Raw genomic sequence first — 26,962 nt, forward strand, 5'->3', positions numbered from 1 at the left:
TGGGGGACCCTGTGCCGGGCCCGCTGGCACCAAGGGTGACACAGCCCAGGAGGGGACGGATCCAGCAAGTACCTAAAATGGGCAAACTGGGAGTGTGGGGGGACACCCCAGAGGCACTGATGGTGGCGAGGGGCAGTGGGTGAAGGCACTGACCCGGTTCTGCGGTGGTGGGATGACTCACGTGGGGACGGGACCCCCAGGGTGGGGGACGGGCACCCAAAGCGCTGCCTAGTGTTGTGCATGGGGGCTGCCAGAGCCCCCCCATCCCATCCCATCCCATCCCATCCCATCCCATCCCATCCCATCCCATCCCATCCCATCCCATCCCATCCCATCCCAGCACTAGCCGGGCATCACAGAGGCACTTTGTTGAAACACAACTTTGCTCCGAGCTTCCTCCTCCTCCTCTTCCTCCCTGGCTGCGAGGGGTGACAGTAGGAGCTGGGGTTTCCAGGGACTCTCCCAAAACCCTCCCCCGGACTGCAGGACCCCCCCCACCCACAAGACATACGCTCGATCCCTTCTCTCAATAAATAAAAAATAACTTAAAACGAGGGGAGGCCCCTTTGGCTGGGACCGTCCCCCTGAAATTGTCTGACCAGGACCCACCACCCCCCTGTACCCCCCCAGTCCTCCCCCCACCCGCCGTTACCCAGCACCCAGAGTCCCGGTGCTCCCGCCAGCTGCTGGTGATGGGTGCTGCTGGTGATGGCGGGATGCGGGGCACTTGGCCGCGGGATATGGACGCTCGGCCGCGGGATGCTCGGCCACAGCTATTTGCGGAGCTGGAGGCTCTCCAAGAGGACACGCTTGTGGCCGGGGTCCCGCACACCGGCCTCCTCCAGGTCCTCCTCCGTGATGTCACTGGGGAGGGGGGGACACAGCCATGGGGCTCGTTGACCCCAGTTGGGAACCCCAGGGCTGCATCCGGTCAATGGGTGCAGGAGCCCCTGCTTGGGTTGCTGGGTGCCCACCCCACCCTTCTCCCCACCCCTACCACAGGGTTACATGGCCCTGGGGGGAAGTGGGGACCCCCCAGTGCTGTGGGGAACAGCACCTGCAGGGGTCTCCCCATGGCATCACTGTGACTCCTCCAGGGAGAACGTGGACCCACCAGGTTGGGCATGGGTGGGGGGTAGGAAGGGGGTTCCTGGGGGGGGTGCTGCTCACCTGAGGAACTCCAGGTCATCCCAGCCGTTGCGCACCAGCCCCTCCTCGTACCGCTCCAGCCCCAGTGCCCGCAGCCACTCGCCCACGCCGGGCACGGTGCCCACGCCACGGGTCGCTGGGCACAGCGCCTGCACGGTACCGCCCACACCATCAGCCCTGCATCCCACCCGGGGACCCCCCGCATGGCACCCCCCCTGCTGGAGCAGCAGGATGGGGCAGGGGGTGTGGGCACCCTGAGCACCCCCAAGCACCCACCTCCTCAGCCAAGTCCTCCTGGATGCTCTCCCGGATGGAGTGGGGGGGGAAGGCGAGGGGGTGGCCGTAGTCGGGGGGCAGGCAGCGGGGAGGTAGCTCCATCCGCCCCCCCTTGGCCAGCAGCGCTTGAGGCGGGGGGGCCACCCGCCCCTTCTCGCCGCCGTAATCCACCTCGCTCAGCGTCTTGGCCATCTGCAGCACCGAGCAGGAGCGGTCGTCCAGCAGCCCCCCCGCCGTGGGCAGCCCCCCAGCTGCAGGCAGCCCCCCGGCAGTGGGGGTCCCACTGGGCCCCTCCAGCCCAAATACAGTGCCAGCAGCCGGGGGGGGCCGGGGGTGCAGTTTGGGTGCAGGGGGGGACTCGCCACAGGCGGCAGCCCCGGGGCTCAGCCGTGGTTTGGGCTCCTCGCGCCCATAGGGTGCCGGCAGCTCCTTGACACTGCTGTAGAAGGGGTTGGGGGGGGGCAGCTCCAGCTCCCGTGGCAGCGGCGGTGGGGGGAAATCGGGGGGGGGCAGGTTGAGGGTCCCGGTGTCCTCGTCCGAGGAGCTCTCGTCACCGCGGCGCTGCCCAGCCGAGGGGTGCCGGCGGCGCTCAGGCACCGGCAGCTGCACCTTGACCTTGGCGGGGGGCGGTTTGCCGGGGTCCCCCGGTGCCAGCAGCTGGTGTGGAACCCCCTCCAGCACGTAGTAGGCCGGGTTGTTGAAGCTGTTTTTCAGCGGCCCCCCCGCTGCCACTGGCTCCGCCGTCACCTCCGCCCTGCACCTGTGGGCACAGCGGGTAAGTGTGGCACCCCCAGCTGTGGGGGCACGGGGAGACGGTGAGTGTCCCCCCCAGCTCTGCCCCATGTCTCCCTCACCGGCTCGAGGTGGCCTCGTCTCTGGTGGTGCCGCGGTGGGGGGCGGCGGGGGGCGGCCGGGGGGCTGGCGCGGTGCTGCCTTTCTCAGGCTCCTCTGGGAGCTTTGCCGGGGTGGCGGGGGGCGGCTCAGCACCAGGGGGCTTCCGCGCCACTGACCTGGGTGACAAGAAGTGTTGGGGGTCCCATGGGGCTCAGCCTCCCTGGAGCCCAATGCCACTTTTGGAGGCACTGGGTCCCCTGTCCCCAGCCCATGCGTCAGAACCAGCACCAGACTCTCCCCAGCCACATCATTATCCTGGAGAGATGCTAGGAGAGATGCCCGTGTTGCCGCAGCACTGGGAGGTGCCCAAGGCCTCCAAGCCCCCCCATCCCGGGATCCCCAGTCCCCTCACATCTCCCCCAGCCCTGCACCCCGTACTTGGCACTGTCCTGGTTGGCTCTGGCACCCAGCGGCACCTTCCCTTTGCCAGCTGCCGTCTCGTCCTTATCAACGCTGATCCACTCTGTGAGGGGACAGGGGGCTCAGTGGTGTGTGGGGGGTCCCATCCCCTCTGTCCTGACCCCGAGGGTGGGGGGATCTCACCATAGAGCCTCTCGCGGGTGCCCAAGCGCTCGGCGGGCACCCGGACCCTCATGGAGCCGCGGATGTTGCCCGTCTCCTCGCCCCGATGCGCCAGGTAGGTGAGGAACTGCTGCGCCGTGCTGCCGATCATGGACTTCAGGGCGATGACGCACTCCCCTGGGGGCGGCAGCCGGAGCAGGGGGGAGTCGGGGGTCCGTATCCCCGAGTGACCCCCACCCAGGACCCCACCAAGCCCCCTGGGCGCGGGCACTCACCGTAAGACTCGTAGCCATCAAGGGATTTGACGGTGAGCAGGAGGTGCTGGTCCTGCAGGTACTCGATCTCAGAGAGGATGGGCTTCAGCTGCGGGCGAGGGGACAGGATGATGGCACTGGGGGGGTCTCCCTGCCAGCAGGCCCCCCAGGGCACCAGCCCTTCCTGCCCCCGGCCCCTCCTCACCGTGGGCAGCTGCCGGGATGACCATTGCACCTTGAGGAAGTTGATGTTGTCGCTGCTCTGGCTGTCGTTCTCGAAGCTCTTCTTGAACTCTGGGGGGGTTGCAGGACATGGCACGACACCCATCAACCCCTGGGACCTCACTGAGCCCCCCCGGACCCCCCTGCCGCCGTGCCAGCCCTCACCTTCCAGGCACGTGGAATAAAACTCGATGAAGAACTTGGTGCGGCTGGACGTCTTCACAATGGCCTCGATGCTCTCAAACTCGATGTACGCCTGCTCGGAGGACTTGGAGAGCCCTCCAGGGAGAGGGGAGGCTCAGGGACACCCCCCAGCATCCCCCACCTCAAGGTGGGACCCACGGGGAGGGCGGCCGGGTGTCCCCTTGGGCACAGGCACCTTTTTTGGAGACGAACTGGGACGTCACCCCAACCTCGAAGGAGCCAAAGACGGGTGAGTGGTCGCTGGTGACGATGTCGTCTGTGCATCCTGCGGCCAGATGGGATGGGGGGGGTCAGGTGGGGTGGGGGCCACAGTGTCCCAGGGACACAGTGTCTTGGGGTGAGATGGGGACACACAGCTCACCGTAGGCGTTGCAGTTGACGTGAGTCTCAGGATAGGACTTCCAGAGGATGCGGTCACACCAGGACGGCACATTGGTGCGGACCTGGCAGGGATGGGGGGAGTGAGGTGGCAGAGGGGGGTCAGGCTGGGGTGTCACTTCCCCCACCAGCCCCAAACCAACCAACGCTTACCCCCGTGGGCTTCTGCTTGTGCCAGACATACGTGTCCCGAGAGCCCCGCTCATAGCGGTAGGTGGGGGGAAAGGTGATCTCCTCCTCGCCTGCACCCACAGTGATGAAGAGGGGGTCACGACAGTCCCAGCAGCGGGGGCTGCCCCCCCCAGGCCCCTCCGGAGCAGCCCCAGCCCTCACCGAAGCGCAGGAAGACCTTGTGCTTCTCCTTCTCCAGGTTGAGCTGATCCACCTTGAGCAGCGGCTCCAGCTCCTTGCGGCTGATGTAGTTGAGGATCTCCTGGGGGAGAGAAGGGCTGGCACAGGGCCAGGGGACACACACCCACAGGCTCCCCACACACCCCAGTCCCGTCCCCCTCACCTGGATGTCCATGTCCAGGCGGTAATTCAGGTCCCCGAACCAGAAGAGGTGGGTGAAGCGGAGGGAGATGTCGAAGGAGCTGAGCTGCTTGTCCCCCAGTGAGAGCAGGCGCAGGATGTCCAGGTAGTTCTGGTTCCTCCTGCCCAGGGGAGGGAGGGGGACATGGGTGTCACGAGGATGGGGACAGAGGTGGCCGGAGGGGGCTCGTCTTGGCATGACGGCGCTCACCGCGCTGTCTTCTCGCTGCCGGAGGTGAGGTGGCAGTTGACAAAGCCAAAGGAGGTGCCGTTGAACATGAAGGAGACGCCCACGGCGCCCTTGTTCCCTGCGGGGACACGGACAGGCTGGCGGATACCCTGGGACCCACAGGCTGCCCCCTGCGGTGGTGGATGGGATCCATCTGTCCCCAAGCCCTGGTGACAGGGCACAGTCCCCACCGGTGCTATGTCTGGGCTGTCAGCACATGCCCAGACCCCTCCTTGTGCAATGCAGACCCAGACCCCTCCTCGTGCAACACACACACTGGGACACCCCTTCACCCGTCCCTGTCCCCCATGAGCCACATGTCCCCCCCGCAATGCCCGGTGACCCCTACCCAGGGTGTTGGCGATCCCCGTCTTGACGCTGGAGGTGCCCACGTGGCTGATGCGGTTCTCGTGCTCCGGCTTCACCAGCACCACCACCTTGATGTTCCACAGGGACTGCATGGCCACCTGCGGGGCCACCGTGACACCCCCCGTCAGACCCCCCACCTCTGCTGGGACACACCGGGAGCGCGTCCCCATCCCATGGGGGTGGCTGGATCAGAAGCCCCCTCCTTCACCCCAAAGGGCTGTTCCCCCCCTGCCACCACCACCCACGCAACGGGGTGAAGAACCAGAAGGGTAGTTGGACCCAGGGAGTTGTGGGGAATGGAGGCACATCCAGCTAGTGTTGAGTGGTGTCCCCAGGGCTCAGTACCAGAACCAGTTTAATATCTTTATCAGTTATGTGGATGAGGGGATCGAGGGCACCCTCAGTACTTTGCAGATGACAGCAGGTTGGGTGCAGTGTTGATGTGCTGCAGGGTGGGACGTTCTACAGAGGGATCGGCCCGGCTGGATCTTTGTGCTGAGGGCAATTGTCTGAGGGTCACTAAGGCCAAGTGCCGGGTCCTGCACTGGGGTCACAGCAACCCCATGGACGCTGCAGCTGTGGAACAGCGGCTGGAAAAGGCCCTGGGGGTGTTGGTGCCAGCGGCTGAACATGAGCCAGAGTGTGCCCAGGGGCCAAGAGGCCACAGCATCCTGGCTGGGACCAGCACTGGGGTGGCCAGCAGGCCCAGGGCAGTGACCGAACCTGTGCTGGGACCTGGGGAGGCCAAACCGCCAACCCTGGGGGTGGTTCTGGGCCCCTCACACCACAACAAAGGACAAGTGGAAAGGTGATGTTTGCTCATGGTAACTTTTTCCCCTTCTGAAATGAGCATGACAGAGGAGAGCCAAGTAAAGACCATTGGAGTAACTGTGCCTCATCACTGGAGAAAGTGGGAATTTATTTTGCTCTGGGAAGAGCCTTTGCAGTCTGGTCACATTAGGGGTGGCTCATAAGTGACCATTAAAGTATCCCAGGTCTAAAACCGGCGAACCAAGCACAGGCTGTTCATAATTTTGCCTCCTAAAATACCCTGAGGTCACCTTAAGTTGCTTGAGGACTTGCGCAGGTGAGTTTTAAATACATTCAAGGGTGAAAATTCCCCATCTTTACATTCCTGCTCCTATGCCTGACCACCTTCATAGAATCACAGGATCACAGAAGGGTTTGAGTTGGAAGGGACCTTAAAGATGATCTGGTTCCAACTCCTGCCATGACAGGGACATCTTCACCAGCTCAGGGTGCTCAGAGCCCCGTCCAGCCTGGCCTGGGATGTCTCCAGGGATGGTTCAGCCACCACCTCTCTGCCCAACCTGGGCCAGGCTCTCACCACCTTCAGGGACAACAATTCCTTATATCCAGCCTGAATCTCCCTCCTTTAGTTTAACCCATCACCCCTTGTCCTGTCACAACAGGCCCTGCTCAAAAGTCTGTCCCCATCCTTCTTCTCGGACCCCAGTGAAGGACCATTCCAGTTTAAGCAACACTGTCTCTAAGTTAACTTATGCTTCTACTGGAAACTTCTACATTCACTTACATAGAGCTGTTGTCATCACTTAAAAGAATGAACCCCATCTGCAACCGCTAACCTAAAGATACATAAATCCTCTCAGTTTTAGGTTGGTCTGCTCATATAACGAAGATAAGAGTGGTTTGCAAAACTACACAAGTTATAGTCACAAACTACAGGCACTGCTGCCCTTGCAGCTTCAGGCACTTGGAAGCCAACACAATTAGCTGAGTTTTGCTTCAACACACATCTCCAGACTCCTGGATAAAGCGTCCTGCAGCTGAATATTGCTCATTATATGCTAAAATGATTATGTAATGCAATATGCAAATGTGTAACCAACTGGCTCTTTAGGACTGCCCTAAGGAGGGGTAAGATTTTGTATATAACGCCTGTTACTTCTCTTGCTGGTGTGCTGGCTTTGTTCCAGCATCCAGACTTGCACAACTCTGTAATAAACAACATCTCGTCTCCGTGTGCTAATTTTGGCTCGTTTTTATGCACACTGGGTAAAGAACCGTGTTTTGGGGATAACAGAGCTGCTCAACAAGGCCAAGTGCAAGGTCCTCCACCTGGGGGCCGAGAAGAAAGGTGGGGACAGACTTCTGAGCAGGGCCTGTTGTGACAGGACAAGGGGTGATGGGTTAAACTAAAGGAGGGAGATTCAGGCCGGACATGAGGAATAAATTGTTGCCCTGAGGGTGGTGAGAGCCTGGCCCAGGTTGGGCAGAGAGGTGGTGGCTGAACCATCCCTGGAGACATCCCAGGCCAGGCTGGACGGGGCTCTGAGCACCCTGAGCTGGTGAAGATGTCCCTGCCCATGGTGGGGGTTGGAACCAGATCATCTTTAAGGTCCTTTCAACACAAACCCTTCTGTGATTCTGTGATTAAGGGGTGGGAGGAGGGGAAAGACGGACTATTTTATCATCAAACCCATGTGAGATGCTGTTCCCAGCAGACACAGCCAAGGGTCACCTTGCTGCACGAGTTAGGTCACAGCCCCCAGGACGTTCCATCTCGCACTCCCACACTACATTGTTTGTTGATTGAAATTTGAAATAATTGCTTGAATATAAGTTGATTTTAATCTTGTGTGACCCCTTAATGATGTTCTCCAAAGGCTTTTTAAAAGTGCACCAACTAAATACACAGCTCCAGTCCCTGCTCCAAACCATCCACGGCATCTCTTTATGGTGGGTCTGCACTGTGCACAGCTCTCAGCATCTTATGGCTGGACCTGAGTATCTTGAGGGTCCCTTCCAACCAAAATGATTCTGTGATTCTAAGAAAGGCCTTGAGGTGCTGGAGCGAGTGGAGAGAAGGGAACGGAGCTGATGAGGGGCTGGAGCACAAGGGTGATGGGAGCGGCTGAGGGACCTGGGGGGTTCAGCTGGAGAACAGGAGCTGAGGGGAGACCTTCTGATCTCTGAACTGCCTGAAAGGAGCTTGGAGCCAGGGGGGTCGGGCTCTGCTCCCCAGGAACAAGCGCCAGGAGCAGAGGAAACGGCCTCAAGTTGCGCCAGGGGAGGTTGAGGTTGGATGTGGGAACAATTTCTTCCCCAAAGGGCTGTGGGGCATTGGAACAGGCTGCCCAGGGCAGTGCTGGAGTCACCATCCCTGGAGGGCTGGACAGACGGACATGAGGTTCTCAGGACATGGGGCAGGGACAGGGCTGGGGGAATGGTTCGACTCGATGATCTTGAGGAGTTTTTCCAACCAAAATGATTTGATGATCCCACCCCAAAACACACAGCATCGCCACAGCCTTCCCAGAAGGGACCTTGAGCATCACCCAGTTCCGTCCCGCACCAGTATCAGAATCCCACATTCGCCCAAGACCGCTCCCAGGCTCCTACCGGGCGGTACTCGACCTCGGTGACGTCCCTGAGCGCGGCGCGGAGGACATCGACCCACTCTCTGTCCCCCAGCGAGTTCTCCTGGCTGCCGAAGACGTAGATGTCGTGGGGGATGGCGACGGTCACCTCGTCCAGTGTCTTCCCCAGCCCCTTGCAGGTGAACCACGACGTGATGTTCTTGGGGGGGGGCACGCTGCCTGCGGCGGGGGGAGCGGCACAGTCAAGGGGGGGCCCAAGGGCTCATCCCCCTGCTCCAGCGGGACCGCCCCAGCCCTGCTGACCCATATTCCAGGTGCCGATGAAGATGTTGATCATGTCGGGTTCATCCTGCTGGGAATGCTTGTTCTTCATCAGCTGCAGGAGCTGGCAGAACGCCTCGCGCTTCTGGGGGGGGACAACACACACAGTCAGCAGGGGGTCCCCATGGTTCCCCAGCCCCATCAGCCCCGCCATGATCCCCCCCTGCCCCCCACAACTCAGCATCACCCCAGCACGGGGTCAGGGGCAGGCCAGGCTGGGGCGGCCCTGGGACCCAAAAGCTGTCATGGGACCCACAGGCTGCCCCCTCCAGGGTGAAAAATGGGGAGCCAGCTGTCCCCAAGCTTTGGTGACAGGTCACAGTCCCCACCTGCGCTGTGCCCAGACCCCTCCTCGTGCAGGGACCACCCCAGGGACACCCCCCAGCACCTGTCCCCAAACCCGTGCAGGGGACCAGGGGTCAAATCCTGCTCCCCCCGCCCCAGCAGAGCAGGACCCACCCGCGCGCTGACGAAAACGAAATCTTTCCGTTGCGTTTTGTCCTTTTCCTTCTCAAAAACGATGCCCAGTTTGTTCTGCACCCGCTGCGACTTGATCAGCTGCCGGACTACGGGAGGAGGACGGGGAGAAGCGGCATTTGGGGGATGTCGGGGTCTGGTTGGGCACCGTGACACCCACCCATGGTGGGGACGCACTCAGGATGGGGACACCCAGCTGCTCCCACCCCCAGTGCACAGTTGTCCCCAGGCGCCAGCCCCGGGGTGTGGGGACCCCCCAGTGCCCCCCACGCACTCTTGTCGTGGGTGAAGGTGTTCCAGTCCTCCTGGGCGTCCCGCTGCCGCCGCAGCACCACCAGCCGCCCCCCCTCCACGTCCACGCTCAGCGTCTGCTTCTGCGACTTCCCCAGCTTGGTCAGGTCCCCCAGGGTGACGTCCAGCTTCACCTGGGGGGACAGCAGGGGCTTGGGTGGGGGGGACACCCCAAAACCCAGCAGCCAGCCCCTCCAGCACCCCAACCCCCCGACACACAGTGTCCCCAGTCCCCTGACACCCGAGTCCCCAAAACCCAGGATTCCAGTTACCCTGATGCTCTGACCCCCTGTCACCCGGAACACCCCATCACTCTGCGCCCAGCCCCCTGCACCCCAACCCCTCAGCACCCCAACCCCCCCCCCCCATCCCAGCACCTCAACATCCAGCTCCCCCAGCACCCCAAACCCCAGGTACCCCAAACTCCAGGCACCCAAGCCCCTTGCACCCAGCCCCCCTGGCACCCTGACCCCCCAGCACCCCAATTCCAGGCATTCCAACCCCCAGACACCCACCACCCTGCACCCAGCCCCCCCAGAACCCTGAGTCTCCAGCACCCCAACCCCCCAGGGCCTCCATCACCTGCCCCCCTGGCAACCACCCCCCTGGCATCCAGCCCCCCAACACCCAGCCCCCCCAGAACCCTGGCTCCCTTGCACCCAGCCCCCCAACACCCAGCCCTCTCAGCACCCCAACCCCCTGGCATCCAGCCCCCACCAACATCCAGCTCCCCCCGCCACCCCCAGAGATCCCAAGAGGTTTGTGCCCTGGGTGTGACACAACGTGCTGACCCCCACCCCCAGGGGGACCTTCCTGCCGTGGGGGGGACAGCGGGACTCACCTCGAAGGTCTGCACTGGGATGCACTTGGCCTTGCGGGAGAGGGGCTGGGGAGGTGCAGGGGGGGCGGCCAAGCTCATCTCCTGCAGGGCCTTCAGCGCCTGGGGGCCGGTGGCATCTGAGTCACCGCAGCCACCCCAAATCAGCCCCCCAAGCCCAGCAATCCCCCTCAGCTCCATCAGCCCCCCAGCCCCATCAGTTTCATCAGCTCCCCCAGTCAATCCCTCAGGCCCAGCAACCCCCCCAGCCCCATTAGTTACCCCAATCAGCCCTCCAGGCACACCAGCCCCCCCAGCCCCCCAGCCTCATCAGCTTCATCAACCCCCCAGCCCCATCAGCACCCACAATTAACCCCCCAGCCCCATCAGCTCCTCCAATCAGCCCCTCAGGCCCACCAGCCCCCCCAGCCCCATCAGTCCCCCAACCCCATCAGCCACATCAGCCCCCCAGCCCTATCAGACCCCCAGTCCCATCAGCGCCCCCCAGCCTCATCAACCCCCCAGCCCCATCAGCTCCCCCAATCAGCCCCCCAGGCCCACCAGCCTCCCCAGTCCCATCAGCCCCCCGCCCAGCCCCATCAACCCCCCAGTCCTATCAACCCCTCCAGCCTCATCAACCCCTCCAGCCTCATCAACCCCTCCAGCCTCATCAGCCCCCCCAGGTCCATCAGCCCCCCCACCCATGGAGTCCCCCTGTGTCACCCAGGCAGTTCCTTTGCGCCCCCCCCAGCCGTATCTCAGCACAGACCCCCCCCCACAACAGGATGCCCCCTCCGTATCCCCCCCAGCCCCACCTTCTTCTCGATGCTGGCCAGGAAATCCTTCAGCACCGAGAGCTTCAGCACCAGCTGCTCCAGCTCCTGCTCCCCGCTCTGCCCCCCCGCCTGACACCCCACAGGTCATCACATGGGATCCCCCCAGCCACCCCAACCCCCAGCACCGTGAGATGGGGCAGGATGGGACCCCCAGATCCCAGACCCCCAGAAGGGCAGGACTCCTCCCGAGAAGTGTTGGATGGGGCAGGATGGGACCCCCACATTAATCCCACCCCCCCTGGAGGGCCAGGAACCCCCAGCACTATGGGACAGAGCAAAATGGGATCCCCAGATCGTCCCCAGCAACCCCAAGGGGTAGGACCCCCCCAGCACCATGAGGTGGGGCAAAATGGGACCCCCAGATCCACCAGAGGGGCAGGACCCCCCAAAACTGTGGGACAGGGCAGAATGGGACCCCCATATTAATCCCACCTCCCAAGAGGGGCAGGACCACCCCAGGACCACGAGAAGGGGTAGGATGGGAACCCCAGATCCACCAGAGGGGTAAGACCCCCCAGGACTTTGGGATGGGACCCCTGGAGCCACCCCGGAGCCCTGGAGGGGCAGGACCCCCCAAAACAGTCAGGGCAGAATGGGACCCCCATATTATTCCCACCCCTCCATTAGGGCAGGACCCCTCAGCACCATGAGATGGGGTACGATGGGACACCCAGGCAGGCAAGATCCCCCCCAGCATTTTGGGATGGGGCAGGATGGGACCCCCAGATTAACCCCACCCCCCCGGAGGGGCAGGACACCCCCAGTGTCCCCATGGTGGGGCAGTGGGGACAGTCCCCGGGGTGGGGAGAGGGATGTCACCACCACGTGTCCCTGTGTCCCCCTCACCTGCTGCAGGATCTTGGACACCATGGGGGGGCTCTGCTGGTCAAACACCTTGGCCAGGATCTCCAGCCCCCCCAGCACCTTGTCCACCTCGCTAGGGGGGAACACGAGACAAATGGGGGGGGCTAAGCTGGTGGAACACCCCTCTGTCCGTCCATCTGTCCCTCCCGGTGTCTGGTACCCACCTGTGCAGCCGCTTGCAGGAGGCGACGAGGGTTTTGTTGAGGTGGGGGAGGCTGCTGGCCCCCCCCTTCACCGCCTCCAGGTCCAGCGTGTAGCTGCTCCTCAGGTACTCATGGGAGATGCTGCTCAGCCCATTGGTGCTGCGGGGGGGACACAACACCCAGGGGATGAGGAGCCGGGAGGGACACGCAGGGGACACGCGGGGGGGGCAGCCCCTCACCTCTCTGCACCCCCCTCTGGCCCCAGCCCCGTGGGGCTGAGCCCCCCTGAGCTGCTGGAGATGCTGGTGGAGCCGGAACGCGGCGGCAGCGGCGGCTTCTCGTCCTCTCCATCTGCAACGGGGCAATGCGGGGGGTCAGTCCCATTTCCCCCCTGCAGGATCGGGGGTCCCAGCTGTGACGCCCCCATACCTGAGTAGTCCCTGTCCTCGGCAGGGTCCTTGTCCTTGTCCCTCTCAACAGGGAAGAGGAGGGTGCAGACCAGCCCCTGGTTGGGCTGCAGGTACAGGGCAATCAGCTCGCTCAGCGTCTTGAAGCGGCGAACCTGCACCCCCTGTGACGTCTGGGGGGGGACACGGGGACATCAGCACCTGCTGGCGGGGTCAGCCACAGCCCCCCAGTGCAAGGACCACCCTGGTGCACGTACCCCCCAGTGTGGGAACCCCCCAATGCAGGGACCCCCAAAATACGGGAACCCCCCCCATGCAGGGACCCCCCAGTGCAGGGACCACCCAATGCAGGGACCCCCCCCAAATGTAAGGATCCCCATACAGGGACGCACCCAATGCAGGGACTCCCCCAGTGCAGGGACCTACCAATGCAGGGAACTACCCAGGCAGAGATTCCCCCAGTGCAGGGAACCCCCAATGCAGGGACCCCCAAAACGCAGGGATCCCCCCAATTCAGGGACCCCCGCAATGTAGGGATCCCCTGTACAGGGACCCACCCACTGCAAGGACCCCTCCCAATGCAGCGACTCACCCAATGCAGGGACCCCCCCCCAGCACAGCAACAATCTCCATGTAGGTATCCCCAAATTCAGGGAACCCCTCAATGCAGCAACTCCCCCAATGCTGGGACCCCCCAAGTGCAGGGACTCCCCAGTGCCAGGATCCCCCAATGCAGTAACCCCCCCAGTGCAAGGAACCCCCAATGCAGGGACTCCTCCAATGCAGGGCTCTCCCCCAGTGCAGGGAGAGCACCCAGATCCCCCATGCAGGGACCCCCCTGGTTGAGGGACGCCCAGACAGGATGGGGGGGCTGCCCCCCAGCCCCAAGGCTGAGCCCCCCGGGGCTGTGGCTGCCAGGCAGCTGCGGGCAGCAGCCGCCATCCCTCAGCCTCCTCCCTCCTGGGGGCGGCTTTTTCCTGCCCCCCCTCCCCGGCACGACCAGCACAAAGAGGCTTCTGTTCCTCTAAAAATACCCGGCGGCGGCGGCCAAGATGGGCCCTGGCGGGGAGCTGCCGGCTACGCCAACAGCCGGGCACGCCGGCGGCACCGCGCCAGGACAGCGGCCGTGCCAAAGAGCCGGGCACGCTCACCGCACGGTGCCGCGGCCGAACCAGCCCCCGGGGCGACGTGAGGGGGACAGGGAGCCCCCCGCAACCCCAGCACGGCTGGGAGGTGATGGGCTGGACATGGGGTGCTGCATCCACCGAGCAGGAGCAGGAGCACCCCGTGTCCTGCACTGGGATCCCCCTGCTGCCCACCCTCCCCAAGACCTGGGGGTGTCCCCAAAGAGCCGGGTGGGTGACAGTGTGGTGGGGGCTGTGCCCACCTGCACGGCCAGGAAGTCCTCGTCGTCGGGCAGGATGCGGTAGGTGTGGACGTGCTTCTGGAACCTGCGGGCATGGGGGATGTCAGCGGGGCAGCAACCCCCCCACCTGCCTACACAGCCCCCCGGGGACACAAGGAACACGTCCCCCATGTCATTAGCGGGGAACGAGCATCTGTAGGGAGAAGCTGCTCTGGTGTCACCGTGGGCTGTGGCATGTGACGAGCCACCAGGTCTCAGCCCGGCTTTCACAGGGACAATGCTGGCAAGAGGGGGCCTGGGGGGAGCTGGGGGTCAGGGTGGGCACTGGGGGTCCCAGAGTGACCTTCTCCAAGGGAGACCCCCCGATTGACACCCCCGTGTCCCCAGGCTGAGCCCCAGCATGCTCCGTGCCATGTCACACATCCCAGCCCTGCTGCCCGTCCCCGTGTCGGTGCTGCCATCCCCTGCCCGCAGCGCAGGCAGGAGCAGGCAGGAGCAGGCAGGAGCAGGCAGGAGCAGGCAGGAGCTGGCAGGAGCTGGCAGCGGGGAGGCCAGGAAGCAATTGATTTGTCACTGGAAGCTGACAGGAACCAGGGACACGATCCCGGGGCAGGGGGTGACGAGCGGCGCTGAGAGATGGGGTACGGATGCCAGCGGGTGCGGGGGGCAGGACAGGGATCTCCCGCATGTCCCCTCCCCAGCTGAGGGACACTGGGAGCCAGGAACCCTCTCCCTGATGTGCTGGGGACAGTGGCTCCCAGGCTGGCCCACGGCCATGGCACTCGCAGAGGTCACCGGGAACACAGGGGCTGTCACCGTGCCAGAGACACCTGGCAGCTCGGCTGCAGTGTCCCCTGCTCTGGTGGCACCTCACCAAGGGGCTGGGGGAGCGGGGCCAGGCAGCATCCCCCTGTCACTGTGGCCATGTCCCTGGAGAGGGTGCTGTGCCAGGTCCCTTGGTGTCACCTCACAGTGCCAGATCCCCCAGTGTCACCCCATGCGTTGAGTCCTTCAATGCCACCCCACAGTGCCAGGTCCTCCGGTGCCACCCCACTTCCCATAGTGCCACATTCCCCAGTGCCACCCCACAGTGCCAGGTCCCCTAACGTCACCCACAGCTCTGGGTCCCCCAGTGCCACCACACTCCCTGCAATGCCAGGTCCCCCAGTGCCACCCCACACTTCTGGGTCCCCTGGTGCCAACCCGCTCCCCATGGTGCCGGGTCCCCCAGTGTCACCAAACACTACCAGGCCCCCCACAGCTCCCCCAGCCCTGCAGCGAAGGGGGGGCACAGCACAAGCATCCCCTCCGCCTCCAGAACGGGGATCCCCCATTTCTGCCCCCCCGCCTATGGACATGAGACACCCCCCCACCATGACACCCCAGCACGCCCCCCAGGGGTCATGGGGGGCCACAGGGAACCTGCCAATTTGGGGGGGGCTGAATGGGATTCCTCTCTGGGGGGTTACATGGAAAACCCTCCCCACGGGGGGGTGGTATGGGGGTCCCTACAAGAAACCCCAGCTGAGGGGTCTGCGGGGGTCCCCAACTCAAAGGAATCCTGGGGGGGTGGGGGGGGTCAACATGGAAAACCCCAAACTGGTGTCAGGGGGTGGTGGGGTACACAGAGACCCCCGGCTGGGAAAGCGGGGGTCACAAGGGGTCTCTATGGGGAGCCCCAAAGCACAGTCAGGGTCTCCACAGCAGGAACCCCTATGGGGGGGTGGCGGGGGGCACATGGGGAACCCCAGGGTAGGGTCAACATGGGAGCCCCAACTGGAGGGACCCAGAAGAGGAACCCCATTGCGGGGGGACCATGGGGGTCTCTATGGGTAACCACGGGGCCGGATGAGGCACAGGGGTTGGTAAAGGGCTGGGGGGGCTGCAAGGGTTCCCTCCCATCAGGTGACCCGTGGTGGCCGCTCACAGTGTCTGTTTTGGCGGGTGATCCCCAGGGGCCGGGGCTGCTGGCACAAAGAGCCATTATGTGGGAACGCGGCGGCCGGCAAGCGCCAGGACCCCCCCAGCTCCACCGTGGCACAACGGGGGCCCCCGCACCCCCACCGCACGGGGACCATCCCCACCGGTGCCACCAGCGCTGCCCAGGGCCGGCGTGCCAGGCCGCGGCGTGTCGGCGGGAGGGTTAACGGAAGCCGGCGCTGCCGGGATCCCGCCGGTTCCCTTTCCTCCTCCTGCCCCCGCAGTTATTTTTAGGCCCCGACGGCGGCGGATCCGGCAGCCCCGCTCGCCCCCACGCCAGCACGGGGGCTGTTTGGTGGCACCGTCCTGCCCACCGCCCGGGCAGGGACCCCCCGGCCCCCAGCTGCCCGCCATGGCACCCTGTGCCGGGCTCTGTGCCGTGCTGGGGACCCGGCCGTCGGTGCAGCCACGAGGAGCCGGAGCTGGCACAGGGGACCGGAGCCGCGGAGAAGCCACAACCGGGCCGGACAGATCCCGGTGTCCCAGTGGGGACGCCACGTTCCCATCGCCAGCACCAGGCCAGGTGTGGGGAGCCACTGGTCCCAGACCCCTCTTTCTCTCCGGCATCTACACCAAGACCCCCCTGCCACCCACCAGCCCCACCGGGTGCCAGTACCAGCACGGGCAAGGTGCTGCTCCTCCCGCACCGTGACCCCGGTGCCGTTCGCCACCCTGGCGTCGCGGTGAGGAGCCGGTGACCACGGCCACGCCACGCAACCCAATGTGCACGAGGCAGGAGGCCGGCGCCAGCGCTGAGGCCGCACGCCCTGCACCGGCACGGCACACGGCACAGCCCCGGGCCAGGGCAGGCCGGCGTGCGGCTGCCGGCGCCCACGGGCTCTCGGGGAGCGGAAAAGCCTCATTTCGAGGTGCCCTCACCCCGCAACCACATCAAGGCCCCGGCGCTGGCGCAGGCAGCCGGCCCCGAGCGCAGCCGGCGGCACAGCCCGGCAGCACCCCGGCAACACGCCGAGGTGACGGTGGGGTGACGGTGAGGTGACGGCGAGGCCCAGGGCACAGTGGGGTGACTGGGGCTCCGCTGTGCAGTGACAGCTGGGCTGCCACCCCGGTGCCACCATGCGCTCAGCCCCAGAGCCAGCACAGTGGCCGGGTTGGGGGGCAACACCTCAGGGACCCTCGGGGCTGTCGGCACCCACTGGAGCCACCAAGCCCCCCCGGCATGACCCACACAGGCACAGAGCTGTCCCCAATGCTGTCCCACACCCCAGGGGCTAGGACCCCCCCAGACATGAGGGCAGGGCCCCCCCAGCACCATGGGGACGCTCAGGGACAGTCCCCAACGTCACAGACCCCAGAGACTGGGAGCCCCAGCCCCCCCAAAGCCAGCCCTGCTCACCACAGTGCCTGTCCCCCACCAGTGTCCCCACAGTTCCCCTCTTGCTGCAGCCCCCCAGTGCCCTCCCATTTACGGTGCCCAGTTCCCCCCAGCCTGGAGCGGGTGCTGACCCCCCCAGTGCACCCCCCAGACCCCCACTCGCCCACTCCCATCTCTGCCCCAGCCCCCTCCCAGTGCCAGGTCCCCCACATGGTGCCGGTGACCCCCCCGGGCTGGGTCCCCCCCCCGTGCCTGTTGTCCTCTGGGTGTCACTGCCCCCCCTCCCGAGGCTCCCCTGGACACCCCACCCATGCTGCCCCAGATCCTCCTCCAGTGCCCCCTCGGACCCTCCCAGTAACCCCCTGGTGTTTCTCCCAGTGCCCCCCACCCTGATGCACCCCCTGGTACCTCGTTGGTGATTTCCCAGACCCCTCGCTGCCCCCTCAAACTCACTGGTACCCCCCCAGAATCCCTCCAGTGTCCCCCAGCCCCCCTCACAGCCCCTAGTTCTCCCCCAAATCCCCCCAACCCCAGATTCTCTCCATTGTCCCCATGGACTCCCCCCCAGTGACCCCCACATTCTCCAGTGCTGGCCTGACCAGCCCCCCCATGCTCCCCACTCCCAGCAGCCCCAGCCCATGTCCCCCCCATGTCCTCCCCACTCCCAGCAGACACATCGTGTGTCCCCCTGTGCCCCCCCACTCACAGCACCCCCAGCCCGTGTCCCCCCACGCACAGCACACACATTACATGTTCCCCCCGTGTCCCCCCCACTCCCAGACACATCACGTGTCCCCCCCAACTCCCAGCAGCCCCAGCCCGTGTCCCCCACCGTGTCTCCCCCCGCTCCCAGCACAAACATCGCGTGTTCTCCCCGTGTGCCCCCCACTCCCAACAGACACATCGAGTGTCCCCTTGTGTCCCCCGCACTCCCAGTAGCCCCAGCCCGTTTCCCCCCCACTCCCAGCAGCCCCAGCCCGTGTCCCCCCCGCATCCCTCCCACTCACAGCAGACACAGCCCGTGTCCCCCCCGTGTCCCCCCCACTCACAGCAGACACAGCCCGTGTCCCCCCTGTGTCCCCCCCACTCCCGGCAGCCCCAGCCCGTGTCCCCCCCGTGTCCCCCCCATTCACAACAGACACAGCCCGTGTCCCCCCCACTCCCAGCAGACACATCGAGTGTCCCCCCGTGCCCCCCCCCCCAACTCCCAGCAGCCCCAGCCCGTGTCCCACTCATGTCCCCTCGTGTTCCCCCTACTCCCAACGGACACATCGCATGTTCCCCGTGTCCTCCCACTTCCAGCAGCCCCAGCCCGTGTCCCGCTCATGTCCCCCCGTGTCCCCCGTACTCCCAACGGCCACATCGCATGTTCCCCCGGTGTCCCCTCACTCCCAGCAGCCCCAGCCCGTGTCCCCCCGTGTCCCTCCCACTCACAGCAAACAACACGTGTCCCCCCCGTGTCCCCCCAACTCCCAGTAGCCTCAGCCCATGTCCCCCCGTGTACCCCCCACTCCTAGCAGCCCCAGCCCGTGACCCCCGTGTTCCCCCCACTCACAGCAGTCACATTGCGTGTCCCGCCCCGTGTCCCCCCACTCCCAGCAGCCCCAGCCCGTGTGGCCCCACTCACAGCAGCCACATCGCGTGTCCCCCCCACTCCCAGCAGACACATCGCGTGTCCCCCCCACTCCCAGCAGACACATCGAGTGTCCCCCCCACTCCCAGCAGACACATCGAGTGTCCCCCGCAGTGTCCCTCTAACTCCCAGCAGCCCCAGCCCGTGTCCCTCCCGTGTTCCCCTAACTCGGAGCAGCCACATCGCGCGTTCCCTTGTGTCCCCCCCACTCCCAGCAGCCCCAGCCCGTGTCCCCCGCCGTGTCCCCCCACTCACAGCAGACACAGCGCGTAGGCCCCCGCCACGCTCTCGCTGTCCCGCACCAGGAAGCTGCCGTCCCGCCCCGCCCGGGCCAGCTGCTCCTCGGCCGCCGCCCGGCTCAGGTCCCGGTGGTACCACAGCGGCACCGGCCCCCCCGCGCCCCCCCCGGCGCCCCCCGCGGCCCCCGTGCCCGCCATGCTCCGCCGGGGCCGCGCCGCGGGGCCGCGCTCCGGCGCTGGGCGGGCGGGGGCAGCACCGGGGGGGCGGGGGCACCGGGGGGGGCGGGGAGCAACCGGGAGGGGGCGGGGAGAATGGGGGGGGCGGGCTGAGGCACCGGGGGGACGGACGGCGCTGGGGGATGTGGCGAAACGAGGGGACAAGGGACACCGTGGGGACGGGCGGTGGCACCGGGAGGCGGAGAGCGCGGAGGAGATGGGGAGCACCAGGGGACACCGGGAGGTCTGGGGACACCGGGGAGACGAGCAGTACTGGGGGGACCGGGGACACCGGGGAGGCGGTTGACACCGGGGAGATGGGGTCACCGGGAAGACGGGGGACACAGGGGGACGAGGACACCAGGGGGACGTGGGACACCAGAGAGGCGGACGGTGGCACCGGGAGGCGGAGAGCGTGGAGAGGATGGGGAGCACCGGGGGACACCAGGGGGTCACGGGACACCAGGGGGTAGGGCACCACCGGGGGAACGGGGGTCACCGGGAAGACGGGGGACACAGGGAGACGGGAGCCCCGTGGGGACGGGCGGTGGCACCGGGAGGCGGAGAGCGCGGAGGGGATGGGGAGCACCGGGGGACTCCGGGGGGTCGGGCAGCACTGGGAGGATGGGTGACACCAGGGCGATGGGGTCACCGGGGAGACGGGGGGACAGGGGACACCGGGGGTCAGGCAGCACTGGGGGATGTGGCACATCGGGGGACAGGGGACACCGAGGAATCGGGCAGCACTGGGGGATGTGGCACATCGGGGGACAGGGGACACCGGGGGGCGGGCGAATCGGGGGTTGTGGCACATCGAGGAGGCGAGGGACATCCGGGGAGACGGGTGACACGGGGTGGCACCAGTTTCAGGGGTCGGGCAGTGGCACCGAGGGGATGTGGCACATCGAGGGGATGGGTGACACCGGGAGGCAGGGAGCACCCCACCCCGGGACAGTGGACCCCATATCTCCCCCATAGGACAGAGCACCCCATGTTTTCCCCCCCCGGGACAGTGCACCCTACATCTGCCCCCCTCTGCCGGACAGGACACCCCATGTTGTGTCACCCCCGGGGCAGGGCACCCCAAATCCCCACCCCGGGGCAGTACATCCCATATCCCTCCCCTCTGCCTCGGGCCAGTGCACCCCAAATCCCCCCTACGCCACAGGGCACCCCATGTTATTCCCCCACCTCGGGGCAGTGCACCCCAATTCCCCCCCACACCACAGGACACCCCATGTTATTCCCCCACCTCGGGGCAGTGCACCCCAAATCGCCCCCACACCACAGGACACCCCATGTTATTCCCCCACCTCAGGGCTGTGCACCCCAAACTCCCCCCACACCACAGGACACCCCATGTTATTCTTCCCCGGGGCCAGTGCACCCCAAATCGCCCCCACACCACAGGGCACCCCATGTTATTCCCCCACCTCGGTGCAGTGCACCCCAAACCCCCCACACACCACAGGACACCCCATGTTATTCTCCCCTGGGGCCAGTGCACCCCAAATCGCCCCCACACCACAGGACACCCCATGTTATTCCCCCACCTCGGGGCAGTGCACCCCAAACTCCCCCCACACCACAGGACACCCCATGTTATTCTTCCCCGGGGCCAGTGCACCCCAAATCGCCCCCACACCACAGGACACCCCATGTTATTTCCCCACCTCGGGGCAGTGCACCCCAAACTCCCCCCACACCACAGGACACCCCATGTTATTCTCTCCCAGGGGACAGTGCACCCCAAATCGCCCCCACACCACAGGACACCCCATGCTATTCCCCCGCCTCGGGGCAGTGCACCCCACATACCCCCCAAGACAAGACACCCCCCATGGGGCACACAAAGCTGTGACTCCCCAAGAGCTGTGTGGAGGGGGTCCCAGCAGCAGGGACCCCCGTGCCCCCCACTTTGTTGGGTGTGTGGGTCCAGGGGGGGCGATACCACACACCGGTGGGTCCGTATGGAAAAACATGGATCCCCCGCAACCCCAGAGCCTCACAACACCCGGCTGGGCAGGAGCGTTTATTGACCAGCCATACGCAGGGTCGGTGACAGCGGCCGGTGACACTTGGGGACAGGGCTCAGAGCAGGCCCAGGAGCGCAGGGGGCAGCAGGGCCAGCAGGAGCGGGGGCAGCACTGGGGGGGCGGCACCGAGGGCGTAGAAACGGGCGACGGCGGCGTTGGGGTTCCCCAGCGCGGGGTCGAACCACATCTGGATGCAGCGGCCGGAGCCGCGGCGGTGCTGAGTGTAGCGGTAGGAGTGGGACCAGACCTCCTCGCACAGGTCGGCCGGGGTGGGGAACACGAACTTGAACTTCTGGCACATGGCGCCGTGGGGACACTGGTTGGTGCCTGTGGGGGCGGTGGGGGGTCTATTATTAGAACAGGAGGCGGCATTGCTTGGGCTGGGGGGGTTATTGGGGTGCTGCTGGGTCCTGCTGACTTTAACCGGGGAGAATTGGCACTGGGGGCCCCCCACCCAACTGCCTGCACCCCCTGCCACCCCCCACCCCATGGTGACCCTTGACTCCCCCCCAGACTCACAAACACGAGAAGTGTGGGGGGCTGTTTTTGGGATAGGGGGTGGAGTTAACCAGTGTGGGTAGGGGGTTATTGGGGTCCTGGTGGGTCCCTTTTAACCCTGAGGGATTGACCTTGTTGCGTTGACCTTGGGGGCCCCCCCCCCCGCTGCTAGCACCCCCTGTCACCCCCCAGCCCATGGGGACCCCCACTCACAGCCAGCGGGGAAGTGTTTTTGGTATAGGGGGTGGCATTGCCTGGGGTGTAGAGCGGTTATTTGGGTCCTGGTGGCTCCTGCTGACTTTGGTGGGGGGGGGGGTGACATTGGGAGGACCCCACCCAGCTGCAGCACCCCCCGTCACCCCTCACCCCTCACCCTCACAGCCAGTGGGGGCGGGAGAAGGGAAGGGTTGGCTAGGAGTGGCATTCCCTGGTGTGGGGGGGCTTATCAGGGTCTGGATGGGTCCCTTTTAATCTGGGGGGCCCCCACCCAACTGCCAGAGCCCCCCCTGTTATCCCTTACCCCATAGGGACCCCCAGCCCCCCCAGATCAAACACATCCAGTTGGGGGGACACGCAGCCACCTCCACTGCAGCAACACGGGGGGTGACTGGGGACACACTGTCCAGCCCAGTTCAGCCCAGTCCAGCCCAGTCCATCCCAGTCCAGCCCAGTGCAGCCCAGTCCAGCCCAGTCCATCCCAGTACTTCCCAGTCCAGCCCAGTTAAGCCCAGTACATCCCAGTCCATCCCAGTACTTCCCAGTTTGTCCCAGTCCAGCCCAGTTCATCCCAGTGCAGCGTAGTCCAGCCCAGTCCATCCCAGTCTATCGCAGTACTTCCCAGTCCATCCCAGTGCAGCCCAGTACTTCCCAGTCCAGCCCAGTTCATCCCAGTCCATCCCAGTACTTCCCAGTTTGTCCCAGTCCAGCCCAGTTCAGTCCAGTCCATCCTAGTGCAGTCCAGTTGATCCCAGCTGATCCCAGTCCAGCCCAGTACTTCCCAGTTCATCCCAGTGCAGCCTAGTCCAGCCCAGTCCAGCCCAGTGCAGCCCAGTTCAGCCCAGTCTATCCCAGTACTTCCAAGTCCATCCCAGTGCAGCCCAGTTCAGCCCAGTTCATCCCAGTACTTCCCAGTCCATCCCAGTCCAGCCCAGTACTTCCCATGCTGAGCCTCATCCCACTCACAGCCAGCGGGGGGGGACCGGGAGTGACTGGGGACACACGGGGGTCCATCCCCAAGGGGGGGTGTCCCCGAGGTGGGGGTGTCCCCGTGCCCCCGCTGACCTGAGGTCCAGTTCCAGCCCTTGTGCCAGTTGACCTTGCAGGTGACGCTGTCCTGGCAGTCGTCCCACCACTGCTCGCAGTCCTCGCGGCACAGCGGCACGTGCAGGATGCGCTCCCGGCGCCAGCTGGTGTCCGACTGCCCGGGGACACGGCCCAGCGCACACCAGTGCACACCAGTGCACACCAGTGCGCACCAGGCCATCCCAGTGCAGCCCAGCGCAGCCCAATCCAGCCCAGGCCATCCCAGTCCATCCCGTTGCAGCCCCGTTAATCCTAATCCAGCTCAGTCCATCCCAGTTCACCCCAGTGCACAACAGTCCATCCCAGTCCAGTCCAGCTCGTCGCAGTGCAGCCCAGTCCATCCCAGTTCACCCCAGTCCAGCACAGTCCAGTCCAGTCCATTTCATCCCAGTGCAGCCCAGTCCAGGCCAGTACTTCCCATCCCAGTCCATCCCGGTTCATCCCAGTCCAGCCCAGTTCATCCCAGTGCAGCAAAGTGCAGCCCAGTTCATCCCAGTCCAGCCCAGTTCATCCCAGTGCAGCAAAGTGCAGCCCAGTTCATCCCAGTCCAGCCCAGGCCTTCCTAGTCCAGTCCAGTCCAGCCTAGTTCATTCCAGTGTAGCCCAGTCTGTCCCAGTTTATCCCAGTTCACCCCAGTCCAGCCCAGTACTTTCCATCCCAGTCCATCCCAGTTCAACCCAGTGCAGCCCAGGCCATCCTAGTCCAGTCCAGTCCAGCCCAGTTCATCTCAGTGCAGTCCAGTCCATCCCAGTTCATCCCAGTGCAGCCCAGTCCATCCCAGTCCAGTCCAATTCATCCCAGTCCAGCCCAGTCCAGCCCAGTTCATCCCAGTCCATCCTAGTCCAGCCCAGTTCATCCCAGCGCAGTCCAGTTCATCCCAGTCCATCCTAGTCCAGTCCAGTTCACCCCAGTGCAGCCCAGTTCATCCCAGTCCATTCTAGTCCATCCCAGTTCATCCCAGTGCAGCCCATTTCATCCCAGCCCATCCCAGTTCACCCCAGTCCATCCCACTCCAGCCTAGTTCACCACAATTCACCCCACTCCATCGCAATCAACCCCAGCCCATCCCAGTCTGTCCCAGTTCACCCAGTGAGCGGGGTGCCCCACCTCATCGATCCACGGCCCCAGGTTGGGGTCACACTCGTACAGACACGTGTCCTGGATGAAGTGACGCTTGCACTTCGAGGACATGGCCCCGCAATGGTCCCAGTTGAAGTTGTACAGGTAGGACTGGTCCCGATGGGCCTCCAGGCTGGTGTTGGCCGTGCAGCACGCGTTGTCCCGCCACGGGGAACACTGCGGGGACAGGAGGTGACAGCAGGTGACAGGGCACAGGGGCCCCCCGCTGACCCCATGGTGGGTGACAGGGCACACGGACCCCCCCAGTGACCCCATGGAGATGTGGCACCAGGTAATGAGGCAGATGGAACCCACAGGGAGGTGGCAGCAGATGACAGGGCAGAGGGACCCTCTGGTGACTGCACAGTGGCTCATGGAGCAGAGGGTCCCCACAGGAAGGTGGCACCAGGGGATGGGACAGAGGGACCCCTCCAGTGACTCCACAGGGAGGTGGCAGCGGGTGACAAGGGAGAGGGATCCCTCGGTGACACCACAGCAGGTGACAGGGCAGAGGGACACTGACGGGACAGAGGGACCCCATGGGGAGGTGGCACCAAGTGACAGGGCAGAGGGACACCGTGGTGACCCCATGGAGAGGCAGCAGCAGGTGACAGGGCAGATGGATCCCATGGGTAGGTGGCCCTGGGTGATGGGGCAGAGGGAACTCCCAGTGACCCCACAGGGAGGTGGCACTGGGTGACAGGCAGACGGACCCCCCCAGTGACACCACAGTGAGTGACAAGGCAGAGGGAACTTCCAGTGACCTCATGGGGAGGTGGCACCAGGCAATGGGGCAAATGGACCCCACGGGGAGGTGGCACTGGGTAACAGGACAGATGAACCCTCCTGTAACCCTATGGGGAGGTGGCACTGGGTGGTGGGACAGAGGGACCCTCATGGGGCAGAGGGACCCAGTGGGGAGGTGGCACCAGGTGACAGGGCAGAGGGACCTCCCAGGTGACACCCCAGGAAGGTGGCAGCATGTGACATGGCAGAGGGACCCTGATAGGGCAGAGGGACCCTACAGGGAGGTGGCAGCAGGTGACAGGGCAGATGAACCCTCCAGTAACCCCACAGGGAGGTGGCATCAGGTGACAGGGCAGAGGGACCCCCTGCTGACCCCATGGTGTGTGATGGGACAGAAGAACCCCTCCGGTGACCCCACAGGGAAGTGGCAGCAGTGGGGGAGAGGGACCCCCCAGGTGACACTGTGGGGAGGTAGCACCAGGTAGTGGGGCAGAGGGACCCTGCTGGTGACCATACGGTGAGTGATGGGGCAGATGGACCCCCTGGTGAGCACACAGGGAGGTGGCACCAGGTGACAGGGCAGATGAACCCTCCGGTGACACCCCAGAGGGAGGTGGCAGCACGTGACAGGGCAGAGGGACGCCCTCGGTGACCCCACGGGGAGGCGGCAGCATGTGATGGGGAGAGGGAACCCCAAGTGACACCACAGGGAGGTGGCACTGGGTGGCAGAGCAGAGGGACCCCTTAGTGACCACAGGGTGGGTGATGGAGCACAGGGACCCCCCAGTGACCCCGTGGGAAGGTGGCAGCATGTGACAGGGCAGAGGGACCCCCGAGCAACAACGCAGGGAGGTGGCAGCAGGTGACAGGGCAGAGGGACCCCTTGGTGACACCACAAGGAGGTGGCAGCAGGTGACAGGGCAGAGGGACCACTGGGTGACACCACAGGGTGGTGGCAGCAGATGACAGGGCAGAGGGACCACCGGGTGACACCACAAGGAGGTGGCAGCAGGTGACAGGGCAGAGGGACCCCCTGGGGACACCACAGGGAGGTGGCAGCAGGTGACAGGGCAGAGGGACCGCTGGGTGACACCACAGGGTGGTGGCAGCAGGTGACAGGCAGGGGAGCCCCCGGTGACCCCCCAGTGGGTGACACGAGTGTGTGCAGGGGGGTGACAATGACAATACCTGCCCGTAGAGCTCTCCCTCGGGCCCTGGCTCTGTCTTGTGGTGCTTGGCGTCCATGCAGACGTTGAGCAGCGACTCCCCTGTCACCGCGCCGGTGACAGCGCCGGTGACCAGCCAGGCCAGCAGCGCCAGCAGCGCCCACGCGGCCGCCATGGCCCTGCCGAACCGCAGCGGCGTGGGGGGGTCACCGCGGCGGCACCCCGAGGAACACGGCGGGGACAAAGTCCCCACGGCGCACGTGGCGGCGCACGGCGGTGTCACATTGTCACCGCCGGCCCTGGGGGGTCTGGCTCCTACCTGGGGGGTCCTGGGTGCCGGGGGGGAGCGTGGCTCGTGGCGAAGGTCACGGGCGGCCCAGCCCTTGGCCACTGGGCAGGGTACGTCACTGGCCGCCGAGGAGGGGACAAGGCCTGGGATTGTCCCCCCCCCAGCACCGCATGGAGCCAGGATCCCTCCCCCAGCGCCGGGCTGGGGGGAGCGGCGGCCAAAATCCACTCGTGGGTGTTTGTCCGTCCCGCCCACGGGGGGACACGGCCGGGAGGTGGCACCGGGCCCTGACACCAGTGGGGGGGACACCCCCGTGGGTAAGAGATGCCCCTGGGGGGGACAGGATCCCCCCCATTGGGGTCACAGATACCCCATGGGTCACAGATACCCCCGGGGGGTGGCAGGTACCCCAGGGGTGACAGATGATGGGGGGGAGGGAGCAGATGGGGGTCACAGACACCCCCACAAGAACCCACGGGGGTGTCACAG

At 65.3% G+C, this 26,962-nt stretch overlaps 2 protein-coding genes across 2 annotated transcripts; both read right to left on the minus strand.

The window, feature by feature from the left end:
• Positions 1–652: 652 nt before the first annotated feature.
• On the minus strand, positions 653–19,313 carry INPPL1 (inositol polyphosphate phosphatase like 1). The gene is made up of 28 exons (XM_065834105.2): positions 19,117–19,313; positions 13,934–13,997; positions 12,569–12,719; positions 12,379–12,490; positions 12,161–12,298; positions 11,979–12,069; positions 11,112–11,201; positions 10,321–10,419; positions 9,463–9,613; positions 9,171–9,277; positions 8,694–8,796; positions 8,413–8,609; positions 5,009–5,126; positions 4,642–4,738; positions 4,414–4,552; positions 4,233–4,332; positions 4,053–4,141; positions 3,883–3,964; positions 3,697–3,786; positions 3,483–3,596; positions 3,301–3,389; positions 3,117–3,204; positions 2,863–3,018; positions 2,698–2,782; positions 2,280–2,435; positions 1,426–2,185; positions 1,171–1,298; positions 653–864 (listed from the first exon to the last, which is right to left on the minus strand). Exons 1-28 carry the CDS (start codon positions 19,296–19,298, stop codon positions 774–776), a joined length of 3,867 nt encoding a protein of 1,288 aa, XP_065690177.2. The 5' UTR covers positions 19,299–19,313; the 3' UTR covers positions 653–773.
• A 2,020-nt stretch (positions 19,314–21,333) lies between these two features.
• LOC136100125 (folate receptor alpha-like) lies at positions 21,334–26,419 on the minus strand. The gene is made up of 4 exons (XM_065834947.2): positions 26,207–26,419; positions 24,260–24,448; positions 23,132–23,267; positions 21,334–21,679 (listed from the first exon to the last, which is right to left on the minus strand). The coding sequence occupies exons 1-4, from the start codon at positions 26,357–26,359 to the stop codon at positions 21,408–21,410; spliced, it is 750 nt and encodes a 249-aa protein (XP_065691019.2). The 5' UTR covers positions 26,360–26,419; the 3' UTR covers positions 21,334–21,407.
• Positions 26,420–26,962: the final 543 nt, after the last annotated feature.

Source organism: Patagioenas fasciata, chromosome 1 (assembly GCF_037038585.1).
Source record: "Patagioenas fasciata isolate bPatFas1 chromosome 1, bPatFas1.hap1, whole genome shotgun sequence".
Classification (NCBI taxonomy): domain Eukaryota; kingdom Metazoa; phylum Chordata; class Aves; order Columbiformes; family Columbidae; genus Patagioenas; species Patagioenas fasciata.